The sequence below is a fragment of the Rhynchophorus ferrugineus genome, unplaced genomic scaffold, assembly GCF_030347505.1.
Source record: "Rhynchophorus ferrugineus isolate W39M unplaced genomic scaffold, kcgeb_rfMv2 rfM1, whole genome shotgun sequence".
Classification (NCBI taxonomy): domain Eukaryota; kingdom Metazoa; phylum Arthropoda; class Insecta; order Coleoptera; family Curculionidae; genus Rhynchophorus; species Rhynchophorus ferrugineus.
The window spans coordinates 4,600,072-4,627,529 of NW_027472580.1; the positions used below are offsets into that span (position 1 = coordinate 4,600,072).

The 27,458-nt window shown below is 34.5% G+C and overlaps 1 protein-coding gene across 2 annotated transcripts; it reads left to right on the forward strand.

Moving 5' to 3' along the window:
- The first annotated feature begins 57 nt into the window (after window positions 1-57).
- LOC143202742 (tetratricopeptide repeat protein 39C) lies at window positions 58-26,622 on the forward strand. Of its 2 annotated transcripts, none has more exons than XM_076414484.1 (10): window positions 58-415; window positions 475-666; window positions 725-878; window positions 6,191-6,563; window positions 9,026-9,235; window positions 9,358-9,526; window positions 14,540-14,747; window positions 17,958-18,197; window positions 21,585-21,805; window positions 26,377-26,622. In XM_076414484.1, exons 1-10 carry the CDS (start codon window positions 200-202, stop codon window positions 26,482-26,484), a joined length of 2,091 nt encoding a protein of 696 aa, XP_076270599.1. In that variant the 5' UTR covers window positions 58-199; the 3' UTR covers window positions 26,485-26,622. The 2 variants fall into 2 exon arrangements, with proteins under 2 accessions (XP_076270599.1, XP_076270609.1); XM_076414494.1 differs by having other exon boundaries at window positions 6,191-6,287.
- Window positions 26,623-27,458: the final 836 nt, after the last annotated feature.

Consider the following 27,458-nt stretch of genomic DNA (forward strand, 5'->3'; position numbering starts at 1 on the left):
CCACTATATTTGACATTGTCGTGGTAAACATCACTTTTCCTAATTTTGAAGTTGTCTTTGCTCAAAATTTTTGTTTATTTCATTTTTTCTGAGTTAGCAATGTTTTGTGTTGCTAAAGCTATCGCTAAATTGCGATAAAAGAACATCCTGAAAATGCATTGCAATTTATCCAAACCTTCATATACATACGGTTAGTAAAATGGCTCAATATCAGGATAAAGTAGCGGATTCGAATAAAACCGATGAAGACAGTGAAACTGCACAATGTGACAATGACACGAAACCCGAATGGGTGATGGCTAGGGAGGGAATAAATTTAATTATAAATAACAATCATACTGATGCTGAGCACTTATTTCTTCGCTATCCAGATAGCTTGGTTATGTATGCTGGTTATTCTTTCGCTGTTTTTATGGTAAAATTTTAACAATTAATAATGACAATCCAGCCGGATTAAAACAAGCATAATTTCAGGACGCATTAATGAGTTTCGAAGAAGAGAAACTGGCTAAAGCAATATCGGTATTGAAGGAAGTGGAAAAAAGATGTACGAATCAAAACGGCTGGCTCAAATCAATCTCTCAAAAGGTTTTCGGCGGTTCCAACGATAACACGCAAACATTAACCGAACAACTGGAAACCCAAATCATATTAGCTGATTCACAGGTACTTTGTTATTGATAAATGTCGTAGGTGGCGCCAAAAAAATGATGCTCTGTTTAAGGTTTGTTTAGCTATATTAACTTTTTTACAACAAGATATATCCGGATATTTTAAAGGAGGATGGGTACTGAGGAAAGCTTGGAAGGTGTACCAGAAAGTGTATAAAGAAATCCTCACTTTATACAAAGAGAAAATTGGTGAACTACAATTACCAGGTATGATCGAGTCGTGTTATTTATTAAACGTCAAAATACTAAATGTCATGTCATGTCATGTTAAAATGTTTTGCATTTAGTGGATGGTTTATATTTTTTGACATCTTGTGTATTCATAGATGGCGCTGGATTTAAATTTTAAGTAAGACTACAGGGAAACAAAAAAGATGTAGTAGATTGGCTAGTTAAGTACGTGTGCACTAAAATTAATAATATTTAAATTTAGTTTGGTTATGTATGACGTGTTTAATGTTTCCCATTATTATTGTTGAGAAGTACATTTAGTTAACGAAATTTTATTATTATGTATAATCATACTCATAACATACTTTCAAGGTCATTTACGTTTAAATAAGATCTAATTAGTATTAGCTAGAGCATTAATTATTGGATGCAACAAAGCTTCCTGTGAATTATCCCTCTATTAAGGTGATTTTTGTAGTGTCGTTTGACTGCCATTACAATTGTTCTTGTTGATATTTTCAGTTGTACGAGGTATTGTAACAAGGTTTTTCTATTATTATAGTGATGTTTTTTGAGATTTGAGTAAGTGTGTTACCTTAATGTAAATTTATTTAGTTCTTCTGGAATTCGGATGTTTTATTAATTTGGTAATTCTCCACGAGTAAAATTCCTTTTGCATGTCAAAAAATTGACATTAAACACTCACTTCGCATTTGAAAGTTTTCGAATTATGTTTTAGGGGTCTCAAATTTAAGTGTTTGCACATATTCTGATTAATTTTTACTTTAAAAAGACATTTAATGACAAGAATTGTTATGATATACATTGATCAAAATATTTTATGTAATTTTCTACAACTTTTTCTCATATTTCTGGCAACATGACGACACCATGTTTGATATCGAATCGTCGATACATTTTCGCATTTCGAAACCGTATGCCTGCCAAACCATGTTGCATATATCTGAGCAAGCCGTAATCATTCAAGAGGATAGCTTTGCATCTATTAGATCCTATTGTTAATTTTTGCAACAATACGCCATTCATTTTGCTCAAATGACGTCAGTGGACATCTGCACTGACCCATACTGGTCCTGCTTGTACCATTCATACAATTACAACTGAAGAATATTTATAAATTAATGAATTTATAATAAATGTACAGTCTATCCAAAAGATTTGTACATATGTCATCTAAATTTGTGAAGTCAAAACGTCGCATTGTTGCCATATCAACTCTGAGTTTCAGTTTAGTTTGGTTTTGACACAGAACAAAATTCTAATCTAAATAAAATAATTAAACAAAAAAATGTTTATCAAATATAAGTGTATAACTAAGCTGTTTATTTCCAATATATCTAACATTTGTCCAGAATTTCATCATTTGTCAATTTTTTCTTCAATATGTTTGATCGAGTTCATCCAAACTGAAGGTGTTATTAACCATTTCTGTTTTCAGTATTAAGTACCGTATATACGTAATGAATTATTAATAAAGACTATGACTAATAAAACCTAATAAATTTATATTCCAACGTTTACCTTTTTTCATCATCTTTTATTGTCATAAAACTATTTTTATTATAATCTTGATGCTGAGTTTCCGCGAACATCATATCATTCACGAATATTTGGGTATGAGAAAGCTCTGTGCAAAGTGGCTGCCGCGCTAGCTCACTTTTCACCAAAAACAACGACGAGTTGATGATTCGGAGCAGTGTTTGAAGATGGTCAAGCGTAATAAACCCGAGTTTTTGCGTCGATATGTGATAATGGATGAAATATGGCTTCATCATTTCACTCCGAAGTCCAATCGACAGTCATCTGAGTGGACTGCATACGATGGACTCGCTCCAAAGTGTGGGAAAACGCAACAGTCGGCTGGCAAGTTTATAACGTCTGTATCTTGGGATGCGTATGGAACAATTTTCATTAACTACCTTGAAAAAGGAAGGACCATCAACAGCGACTATTACATAGCGTTATTGGACCGTTCGAAGGACGAAATCGCCACAGAACGGCCGCATTTGAAGAAAAAGAACGTGCTGCTTCACCAAGATAATGCACCCTGTCACTAGTTAGTGAAACGATGGCAAAAATGCATGAATTGGGCTTCGAATTGCTTCCTCATCCACCGTATTCTCCAGATCTGTCCTCCAGCGACTATTTCCTGTTCTCAGATCTCAAAAGAATGCTCGCTGGGAACAATTTTTCGTCGAATGAAGAGGTGATGAAAACTGAGGCCTATTTTGAAGCAAATGACAAATCGTACTACAAAAATTGTATCGCAAAGTTGAAGGGTCGCTATAATCAGTGTATTACCCTTGAAGCGAATTATGTTGAATAAAAAAAAAATTTTCCCAAAAATATGTGTTTTACTATGGTAGGCTGTGGACTTTTCAATTGACCTGTTATATCACTTGAGGAATGCCCGATTCCTCAAGCAGAATCATTTAAATACACGAAGTGATTCAAGATTTCGCCTTGAAATTAGGTTGGTGAATCGCAGCAACGTGGAACTAACAGGTAATCAGAAGCTAGAAGCAAACCAAACCACACAAAATTCTCAACTTTAGCTTTAGTAGTTTAGTTTTATTTTAATTTGGGAAATACATACTGATGTATTGTATTCGCCTTGGTTGTGTGTTAATGCAAGTACAACAGAATAGTATTATCAAATTAATTTGTAAATTAAGATAGTACCAAGCATATCTAATGTAAGATGTAATTAATAAAAAAAATTACGCTAGTTAAAAAAGAACATAGTACTGGTAGACCCTGTTGTCATGTATCTAAAAAATTCTTCAAGATATTACTAATAATATTTAGAGGTTATAAACCGGCAAACGGTGCAAACATTGCATTTGTAAATTAAGATAGTACCAAGCATATCTAAGGTAAGATGTAATTAATAAAAAAAATTACGCTAGTTAAAAAGGAACATAGTACTGGTAGACCCTGTTGTCAAGTATCTACAAAATTCTTCAAGATATTACTAATAATATTTAGAGGTTATTAAACGGCAAACGGCGCAAACATTGCATTTGTAAATTAAGATAGTACCAAGCATATCTAAGGTAAGATGTAATTAATAAAAAAAATTACGCTAGTTAAAAAAGAACATAGTACTGGTAGACCCTGTTGTCAAGTATCTACAAAATTCTTCAAGATATTACTAATAATATTTAGAGGTTATTAAACGGTAAACGGCGCAAACATTGCATTTGTAAATTAAGATAGTACCAAGCATATCTAAGGTAAGACGTAATTAATAAAAAAATTACGCTAGTTAAGAAAGAACATAGTACTGGTGGACCCTGTTGTCAAATATCTACAAAATTCTTAAAGATATTACTAATAATATTTAGAGGTTATTAAACGGCAAACGGCGCAAACATTGCATTTGTAAATTAAGATAATACCAAGCATATCTAAGGTAAGATGTAATTAATAAAAAAATTACGCTAGTTAAGAAAGAACATAGTACTGGTAGACCCTGTTGTCAAGTATCTACAAAATTCTTCAAGATATTACTAATAATATTTAGAGGTTATAAACCGGCAAACGGCGCAAACATTGCATTTGTAAATTAAGATAGTACCAAGCATATCTAAGGTAAGATGTAATTAATAAAAAAAATTACGCTAGTTAAAAAAGAACATAGTACTGGTAGACCCTGTTGTCAAGTATCTACAAAATTCTTCAAGATATTACTAATAATATTTAGAGGTTGTAAAACGGCAAACGGCGCAAACATTGCATTTGTAAATTAAGATAATACCAAGCATATCTAAGGTAAGATGTAATTAATAAAAAAATTACGCTAGTTAAGAAAGAACATAGTACTGGTAGACCCTGTTGTCAAGTATCTACAAAATTCTTAAAGATATTACTAATAATATTTAGAGGTTATTAAACGGCAAACGGCGCAAACATTTCATTTGTAAATTAAGATAATACCAAGCATATCTAAGGTAAGATGTAATTAATAAAAAAATTACGCTAGTTAAGAAAGAACATAGTACTGGTAGACCCTGTTGTCAAGTATCTACAAAATTCTTAAAGATATTACTAATAATATTTAGAGGTTATTAAACGGCAAACGGCGCAAACATTGCATTTGTAAATTAAGATAATACCAAGCATATCTAAGGTAAGATGTAATTAATAAAAAAATTACGCTAGTTAAGAAAGAACATAGTACTGGTAGACCCTGTTGTCAAGTATCTACAAAATTCTTCAAGATATTACTAATAATATTTAGAGGTTATTAAACGGTAAACGGCGCAAACATTGCATTTGTAAATTAAGATAGTACCAAGCATATCTAAGGTAAGACGTAATTAATAAAAAAATTACGCTAGTTAAGAAAGAACATAGTACTGGTGGACCCTGTTGTCAAATATCTACAAAATTCTTAAAGATATTACTAATAATATTTAGAGGTTATTAAACGGCAAACGGCGCAAACATTGCATTTGTAAATTAAGATAGTACCAAGCATATCTAAGGTAAGATGTAATTAATAAAAAAAATTACGCTAGTTAAAAAAGAACATAGTACTGGTAGACCCTGTTGTCAAGTATCTACAAAATTCTTCAAGATATTACTAATAATATTTAGAGGTTATAAACCGGCAAACGGCGCAAACATTGCATTTGTAAATTAAGATAGTACCAAGCATATCTAAGGTAAGATGTAATTAATAAAAAAAATTACGCTAGTTAAAAAGGAACATAGTACTGGTAGACCCTGTTGTCAAGTATCTACAAAATTCTTCAAGATATTACTAATAATATTTAGAGGTTATAAACCGGCAAACGGCGCAAACATTGCATTTGTAAATTAAGATAGTACCAAGCATATCTAAGGTAAGATGTAATTAATAAAAAAAATTACGCTAGTTAAGAAAGAACATAGTACTGGTAGACCCTGTTGTCAAGTATCTACAAAATTCTTAAAGATATTACTAATAATATTTAGAGGTTATTAAACGGCAAACGGCGCAAACATTTCATTTGTAAATTAAGATAATACCAAGCATATCTAAGGTAAGATGTAATTAATAAAAAAAATTACGCTAGTTAAAAAAGAACATAGTACTGGTAGACCCTGTTGTCAAGTATCTACAAAATTCTTCAAGATATTACTAATAATATTTAGAGGTTATAAACCGGCAAACGGCGCAAACATTGCATTGGTTATTTTATTGGAGGGACTATATTTAAGATGGTACTAAGAGCTTTTAATAAAAGAACTGATTAGTGGATGTTGGAAATGTATTTCAATGATTTCAATAACGTGAGATATCTTTTGACAAACCTAATATGTCGTTTTACTTGTTCTAGATCCAGTGTTAAGTCCTCTGACTCCCACGGCAGTACCGGAATTCGCCGACCAAACAGGCAGTTCGGAATGGTCAGTGCCGGACACGCCGATCAACGGGTATTCCCACTTATCCAAACCTAAACTTCCCCACTCCCGATCTCTTAATTTCGCCACCGTTAAAAGGGAAAACGGTTCCGGTCATCTGTCCTCTTCGTCTCGTAAGTACGTCAACAACAACCATCCCAAGCCCAGGAAGCCCAACAGTTTAAATCTGAGAAAGTCCTCCTCCGTCACCGAGGCGTTAAACACCAAATCCGCCGGTAACTCGAATTCGATATCCTTCTCCTCTTTCGCCTCCTCCCTAACCAGCATGTTACCTGGAGAGAATAACGTGTAAGTTTCATTCATGTTATTGTACAAGGCTGCAGGAATGGAATGTTGCAGCTTTATTTATTTTATTCTACTATGATTAGAGATGAACTTTTTCAGTTTTTTTTCTAACGCTCAATATTTTATCCAAAGTTTTTGCATTACAATAAGGAAAATTAAAAAAAACATTTTCTAACATAAAATGGGCATTCTTTTAAACATACAGTAGCCACTTGAGCATACTAATTATTTTTTAAAAAACAGATAACATATGAAACAATATTTATTTTTATCACTATATAACAATTGAAAAGTCTTCGGCCCATCATAGAAAAATACTTTTTTTGGCAAAATTAGTTTTTTTTTATTCAACATAATTCCCTTCAAGGGTGATAAACTAATTATAGCGACGCTCCAACTTTTCGATACCATTTTTTTAGTACGATTTATACTTTGCTTCAAAATAGGCCTTAGTTTCGGCGATCACCTTTTCATTCGACGAAAAATTCTTCACAGCGAGCATTTTTTGAGATCTGAGAACAGGAAATAGTTGCTGGCGGCTAAATCTGGAGAATACGGTGGATGAGGAAGCAATTCGAAACCTAATTCATGGATTTTTGTCATCGTTTTCACTGACTTGTGACATGGTGCATTGTCTTGGTGAAACAGCACTTTCTTTTTCTTCAAATGCGGCCGTTTTTCAGCGATTTCGTCCTTCAAATGGTCCAATAACACTATGTAATAGTCGCTGCTAATAGTCCTTCATTTTTCAAGGTAGCCAATGAAAATTATTCCATGCGCATCTCAAAATACAGACGCCATAACCTTGCCAGCCAACTGTTGCGTTTTCCCACGCTTTGGAGCGGGTTTATTGCGTGCAGTCCACTCGGATGATGTGGATTGGACTTCGGAGTGAAATGATGGAGCCATGTTTCATCTATTGTCACATATCGACGCAAAAACTCGGGTTTATTACGCTTGATCATCTTCAAACGTTCGTTGTTTGTCGTTGTTTTTGGTCAAAAGTGAGCTCGCGCGGCCCCTCTTTGCACAGAGCTTTTTCATACCCAAATATTCGTGAATGATATGATGTACACGTTCAGTTGATATCTTTAGAGTATCTGCTATTTCGTTCAATTTAAATTTATGATCATTCAAAATCATTTTGTGGATTTTTAAAATGTTTTCGTCGGTAACGACCTGTTTTGGGCGTCTACTGCGTTCACCGTGTTCGGTGTTTATTTCACCACGTCTAAACTTAGCATAACAATCCTTGATGGTTGATTTTCCTGGGGCAGTGTCCGGAAACCCGGCATTAAGCCAAGTTTTTGCTTTAACTGTATTTTTTCTCTTCAAAAAGCAATATTTAGCGCGAAATTGCCTTTTATCCATTTTTTTTTCACAATAACAAAAGTTGCTTCACTCAAATGCTATAATTCACAAACTAATGATCCGACAGCTGTCAAATTTATACACGCATCTTTTGGCTAACTGAAAAACATATGGATTTAATTCTAGTAGTGCCATCTATGTGTCCGGCCGGAGACTTTTCAACTGACCTGTTAACAGCCAAGTCCTTCGATAATATATACTTTACATGTACTATAATGTTAAAATATATCATATTTTATAATATTTTTATAATATCTGATTCTGATTTGGTTCCAATGAGACCACCTGGGATGTGCACTTTTCGAATAAAAAAAAAGAATTTTGAAAATTGGTCTACAATTGACGGATAAATACATTAAAAAAATTTATACAGACAGCCGAACATAGAACCTCCTGCTTTTTCGACGTCGGTTAAAAATACAAAACGTACTCGTCGAGAAAATTGAAGACCAAGGTGTCCCTTGCCTTCTAATACAATTTTCAAAAAATCGAGAATATATATATACATATCTTAAAGTCTCTTATTACCAACGAGGATTTATCTGGACCGGATCTACAGTTTAACATGGGCTCCGAACCACAGTCTTCGGCATTAAGCCTACCGACTGCCCAGTGACCAACGTAGAAATCATCCCAGAAGACATCCGGTCTTACCCAGCCTGGTTACCGGCGTGACTGGGATCATATTCCTTGTCGGATTTTGCACTTCTGCCTAGAACATTTACAAATATTAAACCACTGTCGCCTTTACCACTGTGCCAACCAAGCCGGCTTTAATATTTGCATTTTTTTATAATTTAGTCTTCGGTCTATTCTTCAAGTGTGCATTTTGTTTACTAATATCAGCAGTAATGCTTGAATTGAGGTTGGTTACAGAGTCAAATCTTGTTTTTAACAGCAGCATCAGCAAGGCATGTTTTTTAAATCCAAATGATTTTTGTGCCGATATTAGGTGTTGTTGACTTGAAAAACTTTTGAAGCACATTTATGCTATTATTTGATACTTATGTTTTATCACCATAGACATACTATCTAGTGACTTGTGACCACATATTCATCAAAAAAAAATTATAAAGTGTTGTTTTCGATTACAGAGATTACCGAAAAATCGACACGGATACAATCATAAGACTGATGGGCGCTATCTCGTTCGGCCATGGCCTCTTTCAGCTGGGGGTCTCGTTGCTACCACCATCGCTGATGCGTCTCGTTAGTATACTAGGATTCGCGGCCAACAGACAAAACGGCATCGCCTGTTTGATGTACGCCCGGATGGGGGTTGATATGAGGGCGCCACTAGCGAGGTATGTAATTAACCAAAACACTAACGTAATGAACGAGATGAACGGGAACATATATTAGAATCTATAATCAGCATATTTACTGGTAACACATTAAATTATATTGTTATATTTATGGTTTTCAGCTTAGCATTATTATGGTACCACACTATCGTACGTCCATTCTATGCGATAGACGGAATCAACGTTCAAGCGGGCGTCGAATCGGCCCTAGTACTGATTGCCGAGTCTGAGAAGGAATTCTCTAATTCTGCCTTATTTCTATTTTTTGCTGGGCGCACCAATAGATTAAACGTAAGTAGACTGAAAACTGTTTTACAGATACAAAACTAATAATTATTATAACAGGTAGGGCAAAAGTCCCGCTACTATTTTGATTGCGCGCCATCCTGGTTATGTGCCATTTAGCTCGGTTTGGCTTTAATTTTTATATTAATTTTATGATGGATAAATGGTGACAATATTTATTCAAAATAATTGTTCGATTATAGCCACTCAACGGAAATTGCGTCAAAAATATCCTAATCGTACAGTGCCTCACCAAACCACAATTTATCGTTTACGTGCGAATTTTCGACAGGGTCACTATTTATATTTCGGGAATTGGCAACACTGTTGTCATGTGACTTCATCTGAGGGTTCCATCGTAAAGTTTGACATTTTTGACGATATACGTACTCAGAACATTTTGTCGCACGGCCGCTGTTTGTTTATTTTATATTTAATTGAAAGTTTCGTCTCGGTCAAAAATGGAACTGAATCGTGAACATTTACGTGCAATGAGTTTTTACGATTTTCAACGTGGATTATCACAACAAGAGTGCATCAATCAACTTAATTTGACTTTTGGCGATGAAGGTCCATCAAAAACCACCGTGTATCGCTGGTTTAGTGAGTTCAATTGTGGTCGTAGTTCGCTGTCCGACGAGTTTCGTGAAGGTCGTACAAAATCGGCTGTTGTTCCAGAAATCATCGATGCTGTGTGCGAAATGATTAAGCAAGATCATCATGTCAGCTATTGTCAGATTGAGGCATCCTTAAGTATTAGTTCCACCAGCATATATGTGATTTTACATGAGCACTTAGCTGTGCGAAAGTTATGTTCGCGTTGGATCCCACACAATTTGACAATCGCTCAAAAAAAGGCTCCTATCGATTGGCCCAAAGAAATGCTTAAGATATTCAATCGTGGTGCTGCGAAAGGCGTTTATAAAATCGTGACAGGTGACGAATTATGGATATATTCGTATGAGCTCGAAAGTAAGCAGCAGTCGAGTGTACGGGTCTTCCAAGATAAACCAAATCCAACAAAAGTTGTTCGCGCACGAAGCACTTCAAAGAAAATGGTGGCTTGTTTCTTCGGGAAAACTGCTCATATTGCAATAGTGCCTTCAAAGATTCGAAGAACAGTAAATTTAGATTGTTATACAACCATTTGTTTGCCAGAAGTCTTCGGTGACATAAAGAAAACAAACAAGAGACACCGGATTGTTCTTCATCATGACAATGCGAGCCCTCACACATCGGCTCAAACAAGTGACTATTTGAGCACTATCAAACACCGAATTGATAGGTCATCCGCTGTACAGTCTTGATTTGGCACCCAATGACTTCTTTTTGTTCTCATTCGTGAAGAATAAACTGCGTGGTCAACGATTTTCATCGCCCGAAGAAGCTATTGAAGCGTTCAAAAATCACGTTTTGAAGATACCTTTGAAAATTTGTTTAAGCGTATGCAAAATTTTATCGATAATCGTGGCGAGTACTTTGAAAAACAATAATAGTATATTCGCAGCTTCACTATTTGTTTTTTTTTCCTATATCCGAAATATAAAAAGTGACTCGTACGACAGCAGACAGATCTCGTTCTGAAAGACAACAGGCGCCTCGTAACGTTGAAAATGTGGCTCTGGTGCTCGATAGTGTTGCAGACGTGGTTCCCAGTTACACATTTCTGTACGCAGTTTAAGGTAAATTTTGAAAACTGATTTGAAAATGTTCCCGTACAAAATTCATTTAGTCCAAAAATTGCTACTTAGAGATCCTGATCAACGAGTTGAGTACAGTAATGCAATCCTGAAGCTGTCTGGTGAAATTGAAGACAGTAAACATCAACAGATGCTCTCCTATTTTTCTGAAACGATAAGCCTCTACAGTTTTCGGCTAGTGTTAGTGTTTATGCGTCAAGCGTAGTAGTTAAACATTTTTGCTATCTCAGTGTAACTTTATTGATACAGTTTGCGATGCCACCGAAGCTGTAAATTTTCTAACAGAGTTTTTGAACTTACTGGATTTGCCAGGCATGATTAGGAATGCCTCCAATTATTTTGCTTCGTACTTTCAACCTGCCAGGGCTGTGCAACGGTACGCGATTAGTCATTAAAAAATTAATGACAAACGTTATCGAAGCCACCATTTTAAATGGCTAAAGCTAAAGTTTCGATGTGAAAATATAGTAATACTACGAATACCTATTATACCCACAGATGTGCCAATTCAATTTAATCGTATTCAATTTCCGATTAGAATGGCATTTGCAATGACTATTAATAAATCTCAAGGCCAAACAATGCCTGTTTGTGGCTTAGATTTGAGCACACCATGTTCTTCACATGGACAATTATACGTTGCATGCTCTCGAGTAGTATCAAGTGTGTTTGTAGTAGCTAAAGACGGACTAACAAAATATATTGTTCACGCTGTAGCATTAAAAGATTAATAATATGTAATGAATTAATGATATTAATAATTATTACTTAAAATAAATTATAATAAATTTAAAAAATTAATGTTTGGTGTTTTGTTATTTTTATATTCCCTCATCGTTCACCGCGCTCTATGCCTTTTTCACTCATATACCAGATTCTTACACACTTCCAATAAGTTAGTTATTTTTTTTCCATGCTACAAATTTTCTAGAAATTATTTACATGGTGAAACAACATTTGTCGGGTCAGCTATTTAAATTGTAATATTTAATGTTTGAAGAAGCAAAATAAGTAATGAGAAAGTTAAATACGCGTTATCAAATCATGTTTATCTGGAGTAGGCCTCATATATTAATTTTGCTATGTGAAGATCAAATATTGTTGACAATATTCCCTGAACATCTTCATCCTATTTTTTTACCGACTTCGAAAAAGGAGGAGGTTCGACTAAATTGTGCGTCTATAGGAGAATATAAAATACGTGTATTAGATAGGTTAAATAAGTTTTGTTTATTTTGATTTAGTCATTACAACGATCATTATGTACGTATTTTATTTTAAAACTTTTTGCTGTGCAACCGTACGCGATTAGTCATTAAAAAATTAATGAAAAACGTTATCGAAGCCACCGTCTTAAATGGCTAAAGCGAAAGTTTCGATGTGAAAATATAGTAATACTACGAATACCTATTATACCCACAGATGTGCCAATTCAATTTAATCGTATTCAATTTCCGATTAGAATGGCATTTGCAATGACTATTAATAAATCTCAAGGCCAAACAATGCCTGTTTGTGGCTTAGATTTGAGCAGACCATGTTCTTCAGATGGACAATTATACGTTGCATGCTCTCGCGTAGTGTCAAGTGTGTTTGTAGTAGCTAAAGATGGACTAGCAAAATATATTGTTCACGCTGTAGCATTAAAAGATTAATAATATGTAATGAATTAATGATATTAATAATTATTACTTAAAATAAATTATAATAAATTTAAAAAATTAATGTTTGGTGTTTTATTATTTTTATATTCCCTCATCGTTCACAGCGCTCCATGCTTTTTTCACTCATATACCACATCCTTACAAGCTTCCAATAAGTTAGTATTTTTTCTATGCTACAAATTCTCTAGAAATTATTTACATGGTAAAACGACATTTGTCGGGTCAGCTATTTAAATTGTAATATTTAATGTTTGAAGAAGCAAAATAAGTAATGAGAAAGTTAAATAAGCTTTATTAAATCATGCTTATCCGGAGTAGGCCTCATATATTAATTTTGCTATGTGAAGATCAAATATTGTTGACAATATTCCCTGAACATCTTCATCCTATTTTTTTACTGACTTCGAAAAAGGAGGAGGTTCTATGTTCGACTAAATTGTGTGTCTATAGTAGAATATCAAATACGTGTATTAGATAGGTTAAATAAGTTTTGTTTATTTTGATTTAGTCATTACAACGATCATTATGTACGTATTTTATTTTAAAACTTTTTGCTGTGCAACCGTACGCGATTAGTCATTAAAAAATTAATGAAAAACGTTATCGAAGCCACCGTCTTAAATGGCTAAAGCGAAAGTTTCGATGTGAAAATATAGTAATACTACGAATACCTATTATACCCACAGATGTGCCAATTCAATTTAATCGTATTCAATTTCCGATTAGAATGGCATTTGCAATGACTATTAATAAATCTCAAGGCCAAACAATGCCTGTTTGTGGCTTAGATTTGAGCACACCATGTTCTTCAGATGGACAATTATACGTTGCATGCTCTCGCGTAGTGTCAAGTGTGTTTGTAGTAGCTAAAGATGGACTAGCAAAATATATTGTTCACGCTGTAGCATTAAAAGATTAATAATATGTAATGAATTAATGATATTAATAATTATTACTTAAAATAAATTATAATAAATTTAAAAAATTAATGTTTGGTGTTTTGTTATTTTTATATTCTCTTATCGTTCACCGCGCTCCATGCCTTTTTCACTCATATACCAGATTCTTACACACTTCCAATAAGTTAGTTATTTTTTTTTCTATGCTACACATTCTCTAGAAATTATTTACATGGTAAAACAACATTTGTCGGGTCAGCTATTTAATGTTATTTATGTTTGAAGAAGCAAAATAAGTAATGGGAAAGTTAAATAAGCGTTATCAAATCATGTTTATCCGGCGTAGGCCTCATATATTAATTTTGCTATGTGAAGATCAAATATTGTTGACAATATTCCCTGAACATTTTCATCCTATTTTTTTACCGACTTCGAAAAAGGAGGAGGTTCTATGTTCGACTAAATTGTGTGTCTATAGTAGAATATAAAATACGTGTATTAGATAGGTTAAATAAGTTTTGTTTATTTTGATTTAGTCATTACAACGATCATTATGTACGTATTTTATTTTAAAACGCTTTTTTTGTGTCAAAAATCTAAGTTTGATTATTTTTTAATTTGTAGTGAGTTCGTTATTTATTTTTTGAAGCCGGGTCAATTTTTTTCTTAAAAATATTTTATTAATAAATCATATCAGAATACTTGCATATTAAAATATCTAGAATGATAATAATATATTCTTATTTATGATTTCAGTCGAATATTAGCGAAGCATTAACATCGTTCCAACGCGCGAACGACAATGCCAACCAACGAGAGATAAAGATACTATGTCTGCACGAGATCGGATGGTGCTACTTGATCCAGTTGGATTACGAGAACGCCAAGAACACCTTCCTCTATTTAAAGTGCACCAGTCGGTGGTCCAAGGCGTTCTATCTGTATCTCGCTGCAATTTGCGCAGGTAAAATCATCAAAACTATTTCAAACTTCTTTAACCTTATTTGTGCCCCTTATATTTGACATCTCTGTACAAAATAATGAAGAGGAATGAATTTAAAAGAATTAAAACTCTGACTAAGGCTTTGAAATAGTTTGTAATTTTTATAGTTATTTTGCTTCTTTCTTATATTGAATTTATTTTAATTTCCCGGGCAGTAACTTTAAATGTATTAATGCATATTATGTTGCTCTCAACAGCCATCTAATTATAAACTACTGGCAGTTTTGGACCAAGCAGCATCGCTCAAGAACAAGAACAATATTTAATGATTTGAAATATATTACAAATACATTCAACCAAAAAAAAATTTATTCCAAAAATGGCATTCACTGCCTTACCACACTGTCTTCAGTGTGTGTGTGTGTGTGTAAGTACAATGGTTGTCTTATATTTCGAGATCTGTCAGTTATAAAGCATTAATAACAGGTCATTTGAAAAGTCACGAGCCTAACATAGATGACGCTAGTTTTATTTAATTATCCACTTTTTCAGTTAGCACTAACCTTCACAAGAAAGCTGTTAAAATTTCAGGATATTTTACTCATAAATTTGTGAGTTATTGTGCCAAGAATGACACTACTTTTGTTATTCTAAAACAATGGATCAAAAACAATTTCGTGTTTTAATTTTACACTGCTTCTTGATGCAAAAAAATACCGTTCAAGCAAAGAAATAGCTTGAAAAGTGTTATAAGGACCTCCGTCAGGGAGCTCCATCAAAAACAACAATAAAACGTTGGTTTGCTGACTTCAAACGTGGTCGTAAAGATACTGATGATGTAGAACAGAGTGGACGTGCAAGTCTGGTTTTCTACCAGAAAATAACAAAAAAATCCACAAAGTCGTTTTGAATGATTGAAAAGAATTAACCTTCTCAAGGAAGCTGTTAAAATTTCATGATATTTTACTCATAAGTTTGTGAGTTATTCTGCTAAGAGTAACACTACTTTTGCTATTTTTAAAACAATGGATCAAAAACAATTTCGTGTTTTAATTTTACACTGCTTCTTGATGGGAAAAAATACTGTTCAAGCAAAGAAATGGCTTGAAAAGTGTTATAAGGACTTCGCTCCATCAAAAACAACAATAAAACGTTGGTTTGCTGACTTCAAACGTGGTCGTAAAGACACTGATGATGTAGAACAGAGTGGACGTCCAAGTCTGGTTTTTTACCAGAAAAAAACAAAAAAATCCACAAAGTCGTTTTGAATGATTGAAAAGTATTAACCTTCTCAAGAAAGCTGTTAAAATTTCATGATATTTTACTCATAAGTTTGTGAGTTATTCTGCTAAGAGTAACACTACTTTTGCTATTTTTAAAACAATGGATCAAAAACAATTTCGTGTTTTAATTTTACACTGCTTCTTGATGGGAAAAAATACTGTTCAAGCAAAGAAATGGCTTGAAAAGTGTTATAAGGACTTCGCTCCATCAAAAACAACAATAAAACGTTGGTTTGCTGACTTCAAACGTGGTCGTAGAGACACTGATGATGTAGAACAGAGTGGACGTCCAAGTCTGGTTTTCCACCAGAAAAAAAACAAAAAAATCCACAAAGTCGTTTTGAATGATTGAAAAGTACTAACCTTCACAAGAAAGCTGTTAAAATTTCATGATATTTTACTCATAAGTTTGTGAGTTATTCTGCTAAGAGTAACACTACTTTTGCTATTTTTAAAACAATGGATCAAAAACAATTTCGTGTTTTAATTTTACACTGCTTCTTGATGGGAAAAAATACTGTTCAAGCAAAGAAATGGCTTGAAAAGTGTTATAAGGACTTCGCTCCATCAAAAACAACAATAAAACGTTGGTTTGCTGACTTCAAACGTGGTCGTAGAGACACTGCTGATGTAGAACAGAGTGGACGTCCAAGTCTGGTTTTCCACCAGAAAAAAAACAAAAAAATCCACAAAGTCGTTTTGAATGATTGAAAAGTATTAACCTTCTCAAGGAAGCTGTTAAAATTTCATGATATTTTACTCATAAGTTTGTGAGTTATTCTGCTAAGAGTAACACTACTTTTGTTATTTTTAAAACAATGGATCAAAAACAATTTCGTGTTTTAATTTTACACTGCTTCTTGATGGGAAAAAATACCGTTCAAGCAAAGAAATGGATTGAAAAGTGTTATAAGGACTTCGCTCCATCAAAAACAACAATAAAACGTTGGTTTGCTGACTTCAAAGGTGGTCGTAGAGACACCGATGATGTAGAACATAGTGGACGTCCAAGTCTGGTTTTCCACCAGAAAAAAAACAAACAAATCGACAAAGTCGTTTTGAATGATCGAAAAGTAAAGTTGTTTGAATTAGCTAATATCGTAAAGGTTTCAAAAGAACGTGTTGGTTTTATATTGAATGAGCAGTCAAATGCTCTGTTCAAAATGGCTGCCGCGTTTGCTCACTGTTGACTAAAAACAAAAACGTGTTGATGATTCTGAGCAGTGTTTGGCCATGTTTAAATGTAACAAACTGGAATTTTTGCATCGATATGTGGGAATTTGGAGAAGAGAGAATGAAGTGAGGCCTATTTTGAGGCAAAAGATAAATCGTTCTACAAAAGTGGAATTGAAATGTTAGAACGGTGCTATAACGATTGTGTGGCACTTGTTCGAGATTACGTTGATGAATAAAGCTAATTTTGAACAACCGAATTCTCCTTGTTTTTGTTTTCAGCCCTTGTGTCAACAATTGTTTTTACTACCTCAATGAATTGCTCCAATTATTCTAGCGAGAAAGTGTTAATCCTCCCAAATTATCGAATAAGTCATTTAATTAATTTGTAGCTTCTCATGTTGCACTATCGCCAAAAGACAACACATTTTTTCGGTCAAGAACAAAAACAATATTTTATGATTTCAAATACATTTTACCGAAAAAAAAATCTTTCATTCAACAAGTGACTTATTAAATTGACCTCGTATAAGGGTTGCCTTTTATATTTCGAGACTTAACAGTTATAATTAAAAAATAAATTGAAGTGTTACAGTAACGCAGATGACGATCATTTTGACTCCGGAGTGCTGATGATAAATTATTTGTTTCCTGTCTAACCATGTTATTTCTCAAGAATTTTTGAACCCAATTGGTTCAAATTATGATAATCTGAGTTTTTGATAATTTCGTAAAAATAAAAATAATATATTTCGGTATCTAACGAATATTTCAGGAGCTACCCGCGACATGCACAGCTATAGTCTATTCGACGACCTCCAATCGTGTAGTGGGGGTACGAGGGGCGGTCAGCTCGACGAGTTCCTGAACCGTCGCTTCGAGTGCTGCCCCAAGGATGCTGAATCGGCGAAGAGATTCAGCACGGTTTACTTTAAGCTTTTAGTCTTCGAGATGCTGTACCTATGGAACGCTCTAGCTAGTTGTACTCGAGCTAATATCGAAAAAATCGTTTCAGGTGAGTGTTGTTCCTTAAGCCTTAACATGTTCTCGCCTGTGTTATGAAGTAAAGAGGATTTTATCAGGATTGAACATTAATTTTAAAAGATTTAAAACAGATGGTGTTACTGGGTATTAAATCGCATTTGGTACATTTGCAACCAACTTCATGTTGAAGTCTCATTAATGGGCTTTAGTTATCAGTATGTGTCATGTTGTGAAGGCTGCTAAAGATGTGTGAAACTTATGACAACCATGTACCAACGATTTTAACATGCGAATATCGACTAGAGTCCCCCAGGGCTTAGTTCTAAGTCCTACCTTATTCGTAACAGCTCTTGATTCAATAACTAAATTTCTCGACTCAAGACTCACCTACTGTTTTTTTAAATCTCAAAACGTCAAATGGTCAAGTATCCAAAGTTTGGAGAAAGGCTCCTTCAGGGAACATTAGGAACTGTCTTTCTTCCTGGTCCTCCTCCATCGGATTCCTTATCTTTCCTTCAAAGCCCTTTGTAATCCACTTCTGTCGGAGGCGTAACTGAACCTGCATCCATTCATTGACTTTTAATGAAACTCCTATCAAAACTGTTGATCGTATAAGGTTCCTGGGACTCATTTTTGACTGCCGGCTGTCCTGGAAGCGACCAGTCACCACCATCAACGACCTTAAAACTCGCTGTTCCAGAGACATGCAAATGCTGCGTTGGCTATCTAAATAAGGAAATTATACTCAAAATATATTCCTCTATAATCCTTCCTGAGCTAGACTATGGCTCCGTACTCTTCATCGCTGCTGTTCCAACTTACTTTAAATCCCTAGAAGTCATTCAAAATACTGCACTCAGAATATCCCTGGGTGCTTTTCGATCCTCCCCTGCAATTAACTTGTGCAGTCTGACATCCACCCCACCACTCTCTTATCGTACGGATTTACTTTCACTGAAGTTCGCTGTGAGATCGCTTGCCCTACCATCTTTCGTAAACCTGACCTCCACTTGGAGTCATCCGCCCGTCCTGGATCGTCTGGGATAACCTAGCTAATCCACTCGTACTTCTCACATAGTTGCAGATCTTCTGTCCAGTGCTGAAATTGGCTTGTTGCATCCCCTCCTTGTCCGCTGCCCCAATTTTCCCCCTTGGACCTTAGACATTATGTCAATTTTATAAAAAAGAACATTGTCCATACATTATTCCGTCCAAGTTCGGTGAACTTCTCCACTCTTATCCTGGCCGCAAGCACATAATTACCGATGGCTCCAAATCTCGCAGCGTGCTTGGCAGTGCATGCGGGCCTGGCATTTGTGGTGGACAACCGGACATTCCATTTCAAACTCACTGAACAGGGTTCAGTATTGGCCGCTGAGCTATTCGCGATATTCAAAGCATTATCATACATCTCAATACAAACCTCCAAAGAATGACTAATCCAGACCTGACGAAGTTTTGACAATCAATAGACTTAAATAAAAATCGCGATTTGGATAGAAACTAAAGAGTCAAAATATTACCTATTATTGTCATAAAAACAGCCAAAAGTATTTTATTATTTATCATTCACAATTTTAATCTTTTTATCCTATTACATTAACAATCTTGAAAAATATTGTTCCAAAATGGTGCTATATTAATATACAATATTTTGTTATTAACAAGCGAACTACCAAATAAATCATAAAACTATATATATTACATATAAATATATATAAGCCTAAGTTTGGCATTTGGCTAGGACCATAAGGCCAGAACGTTAAAAATAAGTCGAATAAAACAAGTAGAACCAAAAATAGCAACTAAAAGTTCACGACTGAAACACTCACTAGTAAAAAGTAGTACAATCAGTCAAACCAAAAATTGCAACTGAAATTATCGAGAGTAAAAAGTAGTCAATTACTAAACAGTCGATAGTCAATTTCAGTCGAAAACAACCCAACGTCGTTCCCAACGCTAATTTAAACGAACCTCATTTAAAATATTAAAATGGTTTTTTATCATCTAATATATTCCTTTAGATGTGAAACAGTCGATAGTAAATAGTAATAAAATCACTCAGACCGAAAATAGCGACTGAAAACAGTCGACTGAAACAGTCACTAGTAAAAAGTAGTAAAATCAGTCGAACCAAAAATAGCGACTGGAACAGTCGTTAGTAAAAAGTAGTCAATTACTAAACAGTCGATAGTCAATTTCAGTCAAAAACAACCCAACGTCGTTCCCAATGCTAATTTAAACGAACCGCACTTAAAATATTAAAATGTTTTTTTTTAACTTCTTATATATCCCTTTAGATATGAAACAGTCGATAGTAAATAGTAATAAAATCACTCAGACCGAAAATAGCGACTGAAAACAGTCGACTGAAACAGTTACTAGTAAAAAGTAGTAAAATCAGTCGAACCAAAAATAGCGACTGGAACAGTCGTTAGTAAAATGTAGTCAATTACTAAACAGTCGATAGTCAATTTCAGTCGAAAACAACCCAACGTCGTTCCCAACGCTAATTTAAACGAACCTCATTTAAAATATTAAAATGGTTTTTTAACATCTAATATATTCCTTTAGATATGAAACAGTCGATAGTAAATAGTAATAAAATTACTCAGACCGAAAATAGCGACTGAAAACAGTCGACTGAAACAGTCACTAGTAAAAAGTAGTAAAATCAGTCGAACCAAAAATAGCGACTGGAACAGTCGTTAGTAAAATGTAGTCAATTACTAAACAGTCGATAGTCAATTTCAGTCAAAAACAACCCAACGTCGTTCCCAATGCTAATTTAAACGAACCGCACTTAAAATATTAAAATGTTTTTTTTAACTTCTTATATATCCCTTTAGATATGAAACAGTCGATAGTAAATAGTAATAAAATCACTCAGACCGAAAATAGCGACTGAAAACAGTCGACTGAAACAGTCACTAGTAAAAAGTAGTAAAATCAGTCGAATCAAAAATAGCGACTGGAACAGTCGTTAGTAAAAAGTAGTCAATTACTAAACAGTCGATAGTCAATTTCAGTCAAAAACAACCCAACGTCGTTCCCAATGCTAATTTAAACGAACCGCACTTAAAATATTAAAATGTTTTTTTTTTAACTTCTTATATATCCCTTTAGATATGAAACAGTCGATAGTAAATAGTAATAAAATCACTCAGACCGAAAATAGCGACTGAAAACAGTCGACTGAAACAGTTACTAGTAAAAAGTAGTAAAATCAGTCGAACCAAAATTGCGACTGGAACAGTCGATAGTAAAAAGTAGTCAATTACTAAGCAGTCGATAGTCAATCTCAGTCTAAAATTCCCAACGCTAATAATTATACCCTAGAGTGGTATAATTAAAGCATGTCGTCTTTATTTTGCACCACACTAAATATGTCACGATTGAAATTATTTACGTTTTCCAGATTGTGATAATACTGAATTTCCACAAGACGAACCGCGAAACGGTATCTCTGAATTAATACTCGGCATATGCTTATCGATACAGAAGAAGAACCAAGAAGCTCTAAGTAGTTTTAAGAAGTGTTTGGAGAAAAGGAGCCACGAGCCCAACAATTCCATCGACGCTCACATCTCGGCCTTTAGCCAGTTCGAACTGGGCTACATGCTAATACAGAACGAGGAGGTGAGTAATCGATTTCTTAGCTTTAAAATAATCTGTTGTATTTGACGTGGTGTTTAGTTTTGGAGAATATTTTATCAACAAATTAAATATGTCACACAGTTATCTGTTTTCATATTTCTAACAATTAGTTCAATATCTTTCGATCTATCTCGTTCATAAGACTGAATAAGACATACGTTTCATAATTATATATATATATATATATATATATATATATATATATATATATATATATATATATATATATATTTATATATATATATAAGTTATATTTTAGAAAGGACTTTTTTTATTAATTTCCTACAACATCAATAATCTGCCCGTGGGCAATAAGTACTGTTATATGATTTCCGTTATATAATAGGTCAATTGAAAAGTCCCCGACGTTCTATAGTAAAACAAATTTTTTTGGCAAAATTAGTTTTTTTTTTCAACATAATTCCCTTCAAGGGTGATACACTGATTATAGCGACCCCCCAAGTTTTCGATACCATTTTTGTAGTACGATTTGTCCTTTGCCTCAAAATAGGCCTTAGTTTCGGTGATCACTTCTTCATTCGACGAAAATTTGGATACAAATACGAAAAATGGATACAGTAGATGAGGAAGCAATTCGAAGCCTAATTCATGGATTTTTGTCATTGTTTTTACTGACTTGTGACACGGTGTATTGTCTTGGTGAAGCAGCACTTCCTTTTTCTTCAAATGTGACCGTTTTTTTCAGCGATTTCGTCCTCCAAACGGTCCAATAACGCTGTGTATTGGTCGCTGTTGATGGCCCTTCCTTTTTCAAGGTAATTAATGAAAATTATTCCATGCGCATCCGAAAATACGGACGCCATAACCTTGCCAGCCGACTGTTGCGTTTTCCCACGCTTTGGAGCGGATTCATCGTGTGCAGTCCACTCGGATGACTGTCGATTGAACTTCGGAGTGGAATGATGGAGTCATGTTTCATCCATTGTCACATATCGACGCAAAAACTCGGGTTTATTATGCTTGCTCATCTTCAAACACTGCTCCGAATCACCAACTCGTCGTTGTTTTTGGTAAAAAGTGAGCTTGCCCGGCACCCACCTTGCACAGACCTTTGCCATACCCAAATACTCGTGAATGATATAATGTACACGTTCAGTTGATATCTTTAGAGTGTCTGCTATTTCATTCAATTTCAATTTAGGGTTATTCAAAATCATTTTGTGGATTTTTTAAATGTTTTCGTCGTTAACAACCGCTTTTGGGCGTTCACCGTCTTCGGTACTCATTTCATCACATCTAAACTTAGCATACCAATCCTTGATGGTTGATTTCCCTGGCCTCAACTGAGTTTTTTCTTGCTTCATTCAAAATGCAATAATTCACAAACTAATGATCCGACAGCTGTCAAATTTATACACGTATCTTTGGAGGGTTAGGGCTAACTAAGAAATACATGGATTTAATTTTTGTAGCGCCATCTATGTGTCAGGCCAAGGACTTTTCAATTGACGTATTAATATGACCATCCGGACATGTAGAATATCACTTCTCTAAATGATATGCTGTAGAACATATAATCCAAATCTTATTCTAGATACTATTCTAACTTATTTTAAAGTCTATCTCACTTTATGCGTCTACTAATCAATTCGTACGGTAGCTTGCATTTGAGAATACGCACTTCACTGTCATCGTACACATTTAACTGTTTAGCGAGTGCATTGAGATGCACTAATAGTCTTTAAGAGTACTTCGCGCTAACATCCCGAATCACACTCGTTATGGGTTCCATGGGGATATGGCGCTGAATCAGTTTGTTGGACACGTAATATGGGGCATCGACGATGACTCGCAACACTTTATTCTGGAACCTCTGGAGAATATCTATGTTAGATTTGCTAGTAGTACCCCACAGTTCAATACTATAGGTCCAAATGGGCTCAACATATTTGGTTCTGTTTAAGCCCAAGCTGTTTGCGTTTTGTCACTATATGTTTTTTCCATGTCAAACGTCGATCAAAATGCATTCCCAGATATTTAACGTTGTCTGCTTGCTGGAAGTTCATGATTATTCAATTTCACTGGACATGTTCTTCTACAAAGGGTGAATGTCACATGGGGCGATTTTGTCTCATATGTTTTGATACGCCCTGTTTTCAACCACAATTCGACTTTGTTAAAATGAAGTTGGAGGTTTCTTGTGGCTGATACTAGTTCCTCGTGTGATGATAAAACCACTGTATCGTCAGCATATGTTGCAGCAGTAGTGTTTCTTGAGGTCGGCAGGTTAGCTGTATACAATAGATATAATAAGAGGCCAAGATCACTGCCCTGCTGAAAGGGTTCTAAAAACACAACAAAAAACTGTTATTTTATTTGAAAACTGATTTATTCAAGAAAGGAAGAGGCGACTGGTTGAACGGCGATATAAATTGACACTAAGAGTAAAAAGAGATCAACCTGTCTCACTTGTTCGCCACTCAGGTAGTCAAAATAACATCTGTTTTCCATCTGACCGCATAGTCTGGGCTATTTAACATAACAGCTGCTTCCTAAAGAAACGGCCACAGGATGTACGTGGTCGTTATTCCAGCTGGACTTATAGTTGTTGTAAAATTATGTTTGAGTATCGCCTGTATCTTCGTTTGCAAGTTTGCCTTTGAAGATCTTCGAAATGGCACTATTTCCACCCAAATTTCCATGGCACCTCTCTACCGAATGGTCTTAAAAATTTTGGCAACTCTAGATTAAGATAGTAATAGTAATAGTAATTATTATTTTCAATCAAGTGCACGGTTCTACTGTTTTGTTTAATTCGTGATGTCAGACGAACATGTACGAACCCTTTCCTGTATAAATTGTGAAAGAGGAAAGAACGGAGATAATTGCTTGGAGTAGTTAATTTTATATGTGCTTATATTTTCCAACGGTAGTATAAGCGAGACGGAGATGAACATATTCCTTCACCTATTAAGTTTAAAAAGGAACAGAATAAAAATACTGAATACTATTAACATGCAATTAATAATTTCATTTTAAACGAAGTAGAATTACTATTATATTTGAATGTTTTCTAGATCTGTAAAAAAGAATGGAATTTTTCCATGGAATGGAATAATACCCCAAAATTTTTTGATCGTATTTTCATATGTTAATTGCCATTTTTAAATAATATACTATAACAAATATAGACAATACATTAGAACTTAAACAAAACCTAAAAATTAAAGATGTACGATAATCATAAATACTAAATAAAAATTAAGAAAATACCTAATCATAGATGAAAAATTCATGACATAATTAAAAATGATCGCACAATAACTACTAGAGCTTTTTTAAATAAAGTTAATCCTTTATTTATTATTGAACGGAAATATTTAAAAAAAATCGAGAGAGTAATGCGACGGATGAGGTCGTTTCAGCCAGGAAAGGGGGGGAGCTTGGCGGTGACGCGGTGCTAAGCTCCCAGCATGTCGACCAGCTCGCGAACAAGCGCGTTTTCAGAAGAACTTGAGCTGAGTTGTTGTTTGTGGAATGATTGAGATATGAAGTGCTTGATTTCTGGAGTGTCAGTTTCCCTATGAATTTGATTATTTCTGACAAACCATGGAGCGTTTAATATTCTCCTGAGGAGCTTATTTTGGAAAACTTGAAGCCGTTTGACCTGGTTGGGTGTAACAAACTTGAAGTAGACATTAGATCCGTAGAGGAGTACGGACCGAATTAACATCTTGTAAAATAAGCATTTGATGGAGATGGGAAGTCTGCTAGAAGGGGAGATCAGAGAAGATAGCAGGTTTGCTATCCCCGAATCTTTTTGGATTGCTTTCTGGATTTGGGAATGCCAACCGAACCGCCGGTCGAAGTGAAGACCTAGGTACGTGACGTTATCCAGCCATGGAATTATTGTGGTGTTGATCTTAAGTTGCAAGACGCGCAGTGCGTAACGCTTCTTATGGAAAATGATGGCCTGGGTTTTCAGGGGGTTGATTTGCAACCTCCAGAGTTTGAACCACTTGACCGCATGATCGAGCTGCTTCTGTAAACGTTCATGAATTGTAATTTAATCTTTTTACCGTATTACATTAATAATCTCGAAAAATATCGTTCCAAAATGCTGCTATATTACAAAGAAAACTATCAAAAAATCATAAAATTATATAAATTACATATAAATCTATGTAAGCATAAATTGGGTACATTTTGTCAAGGTCGCAGCTGGGACGACAGAGTCAGAACTTTAAAAATCAGTCGAATGAAACTAGTAGAACCAAAAATAATAACTAAAAGTACACGACTGAAAGAGTCGATAGTAAATAGTAATAAAATCAGTCGGACCGAAAATAGCGACTGAAAACAGTCACTGGTAAAAAGTAGTAAAATAAGTCGAACCAAAAATAGCGATCGATAGTCGATTTCAGTCGATAGTTCCCAACACTACTCGATACAAATTAGAGCGCTCGGCTCATTCTTCTTCTCCTTTTCTGCACTGACTCTTGTATCGATATAAATCACGTATTTAACCCACGTCAATAAGAGTTATAACAAATATTATACATAATTATACAGAACAATTTTTCTTATTTCAGACAAGAGAAGAAGGACGACTATACCTCCAACACATAGAGAAGTACAGCCGTTACGATTTCGAGTCTAGGCTAAACGTAAGAATACACGCTACTTTAAAACACTACTAAATTATAAATAAATCGATATTTTTACATACGCGTAAAGTTGTCTTTTTAACTAATTGCGTCAAGTTAAATGGATACTGACACTACAAGGGCAATCAAAGAACGTTCAAAAAATGTTCGGCCTCTTAGATTTTTAATCCTACGATAATAACAGGACAACAAAAAAATTCTCTCACCACATCATATAGATTACATTATATAAATTGTGAAATTTTGACGTTTGTGATCCCATGCACTTGATCTATGATCGAATGGTGTTTTCCAAATCCGAACTAGTGGCAGATAAGATTCTTTTCTTCTATTATAGGTTTAACATTTTTCGTATGGTTTCGAAATAATACGTAGCAACAATATATAGTCTGTTCAAAGTTATTTTGTATATACGTCATCTAAATTTGTGACATCAAAACGTCGCAATGTTGCCGCATCAACTCTGAGTTTTATTTTAGTTTGGCTTTGACATAGAAGAACATTCTAATATAAATAAAATAATTGAACAAAAATGTTACTAAATATATTTATTTTAACATTATAATACATCTAAAAACTACAGTTAATTATACAGCCACAATAGTTTATAGGTTAGAGTCATAACCTCTTATCACTATTTCTTTCAAGAATTATCATACGTCTGACAACCGGATGACTTTGACAGGCTCATTCGTTTACGTGTTCGAACTAATCAGACAGCATTGTGTCTCTTTTTAACTAGAATGAAATGAGAAGGAAAATATTGTCTGATTCTAAAACGAATTTACAAATTGCGACAGGCAATACATTAAACATGTTGATGACGTATGTTCAAAAAAAGTTTGACTAGGCTATAGGTTTATAATTATGCTACATTCTGAAATGGTTTATCTTATTTGGGAACCATTATTACTTCTTCAACCTTTAACATCTTAGGGACATACTATAATCTAAAGGAAGGCCTTAATAAGATTAGTAAGTCTTGCAATATCTTTGATTGGAAACGC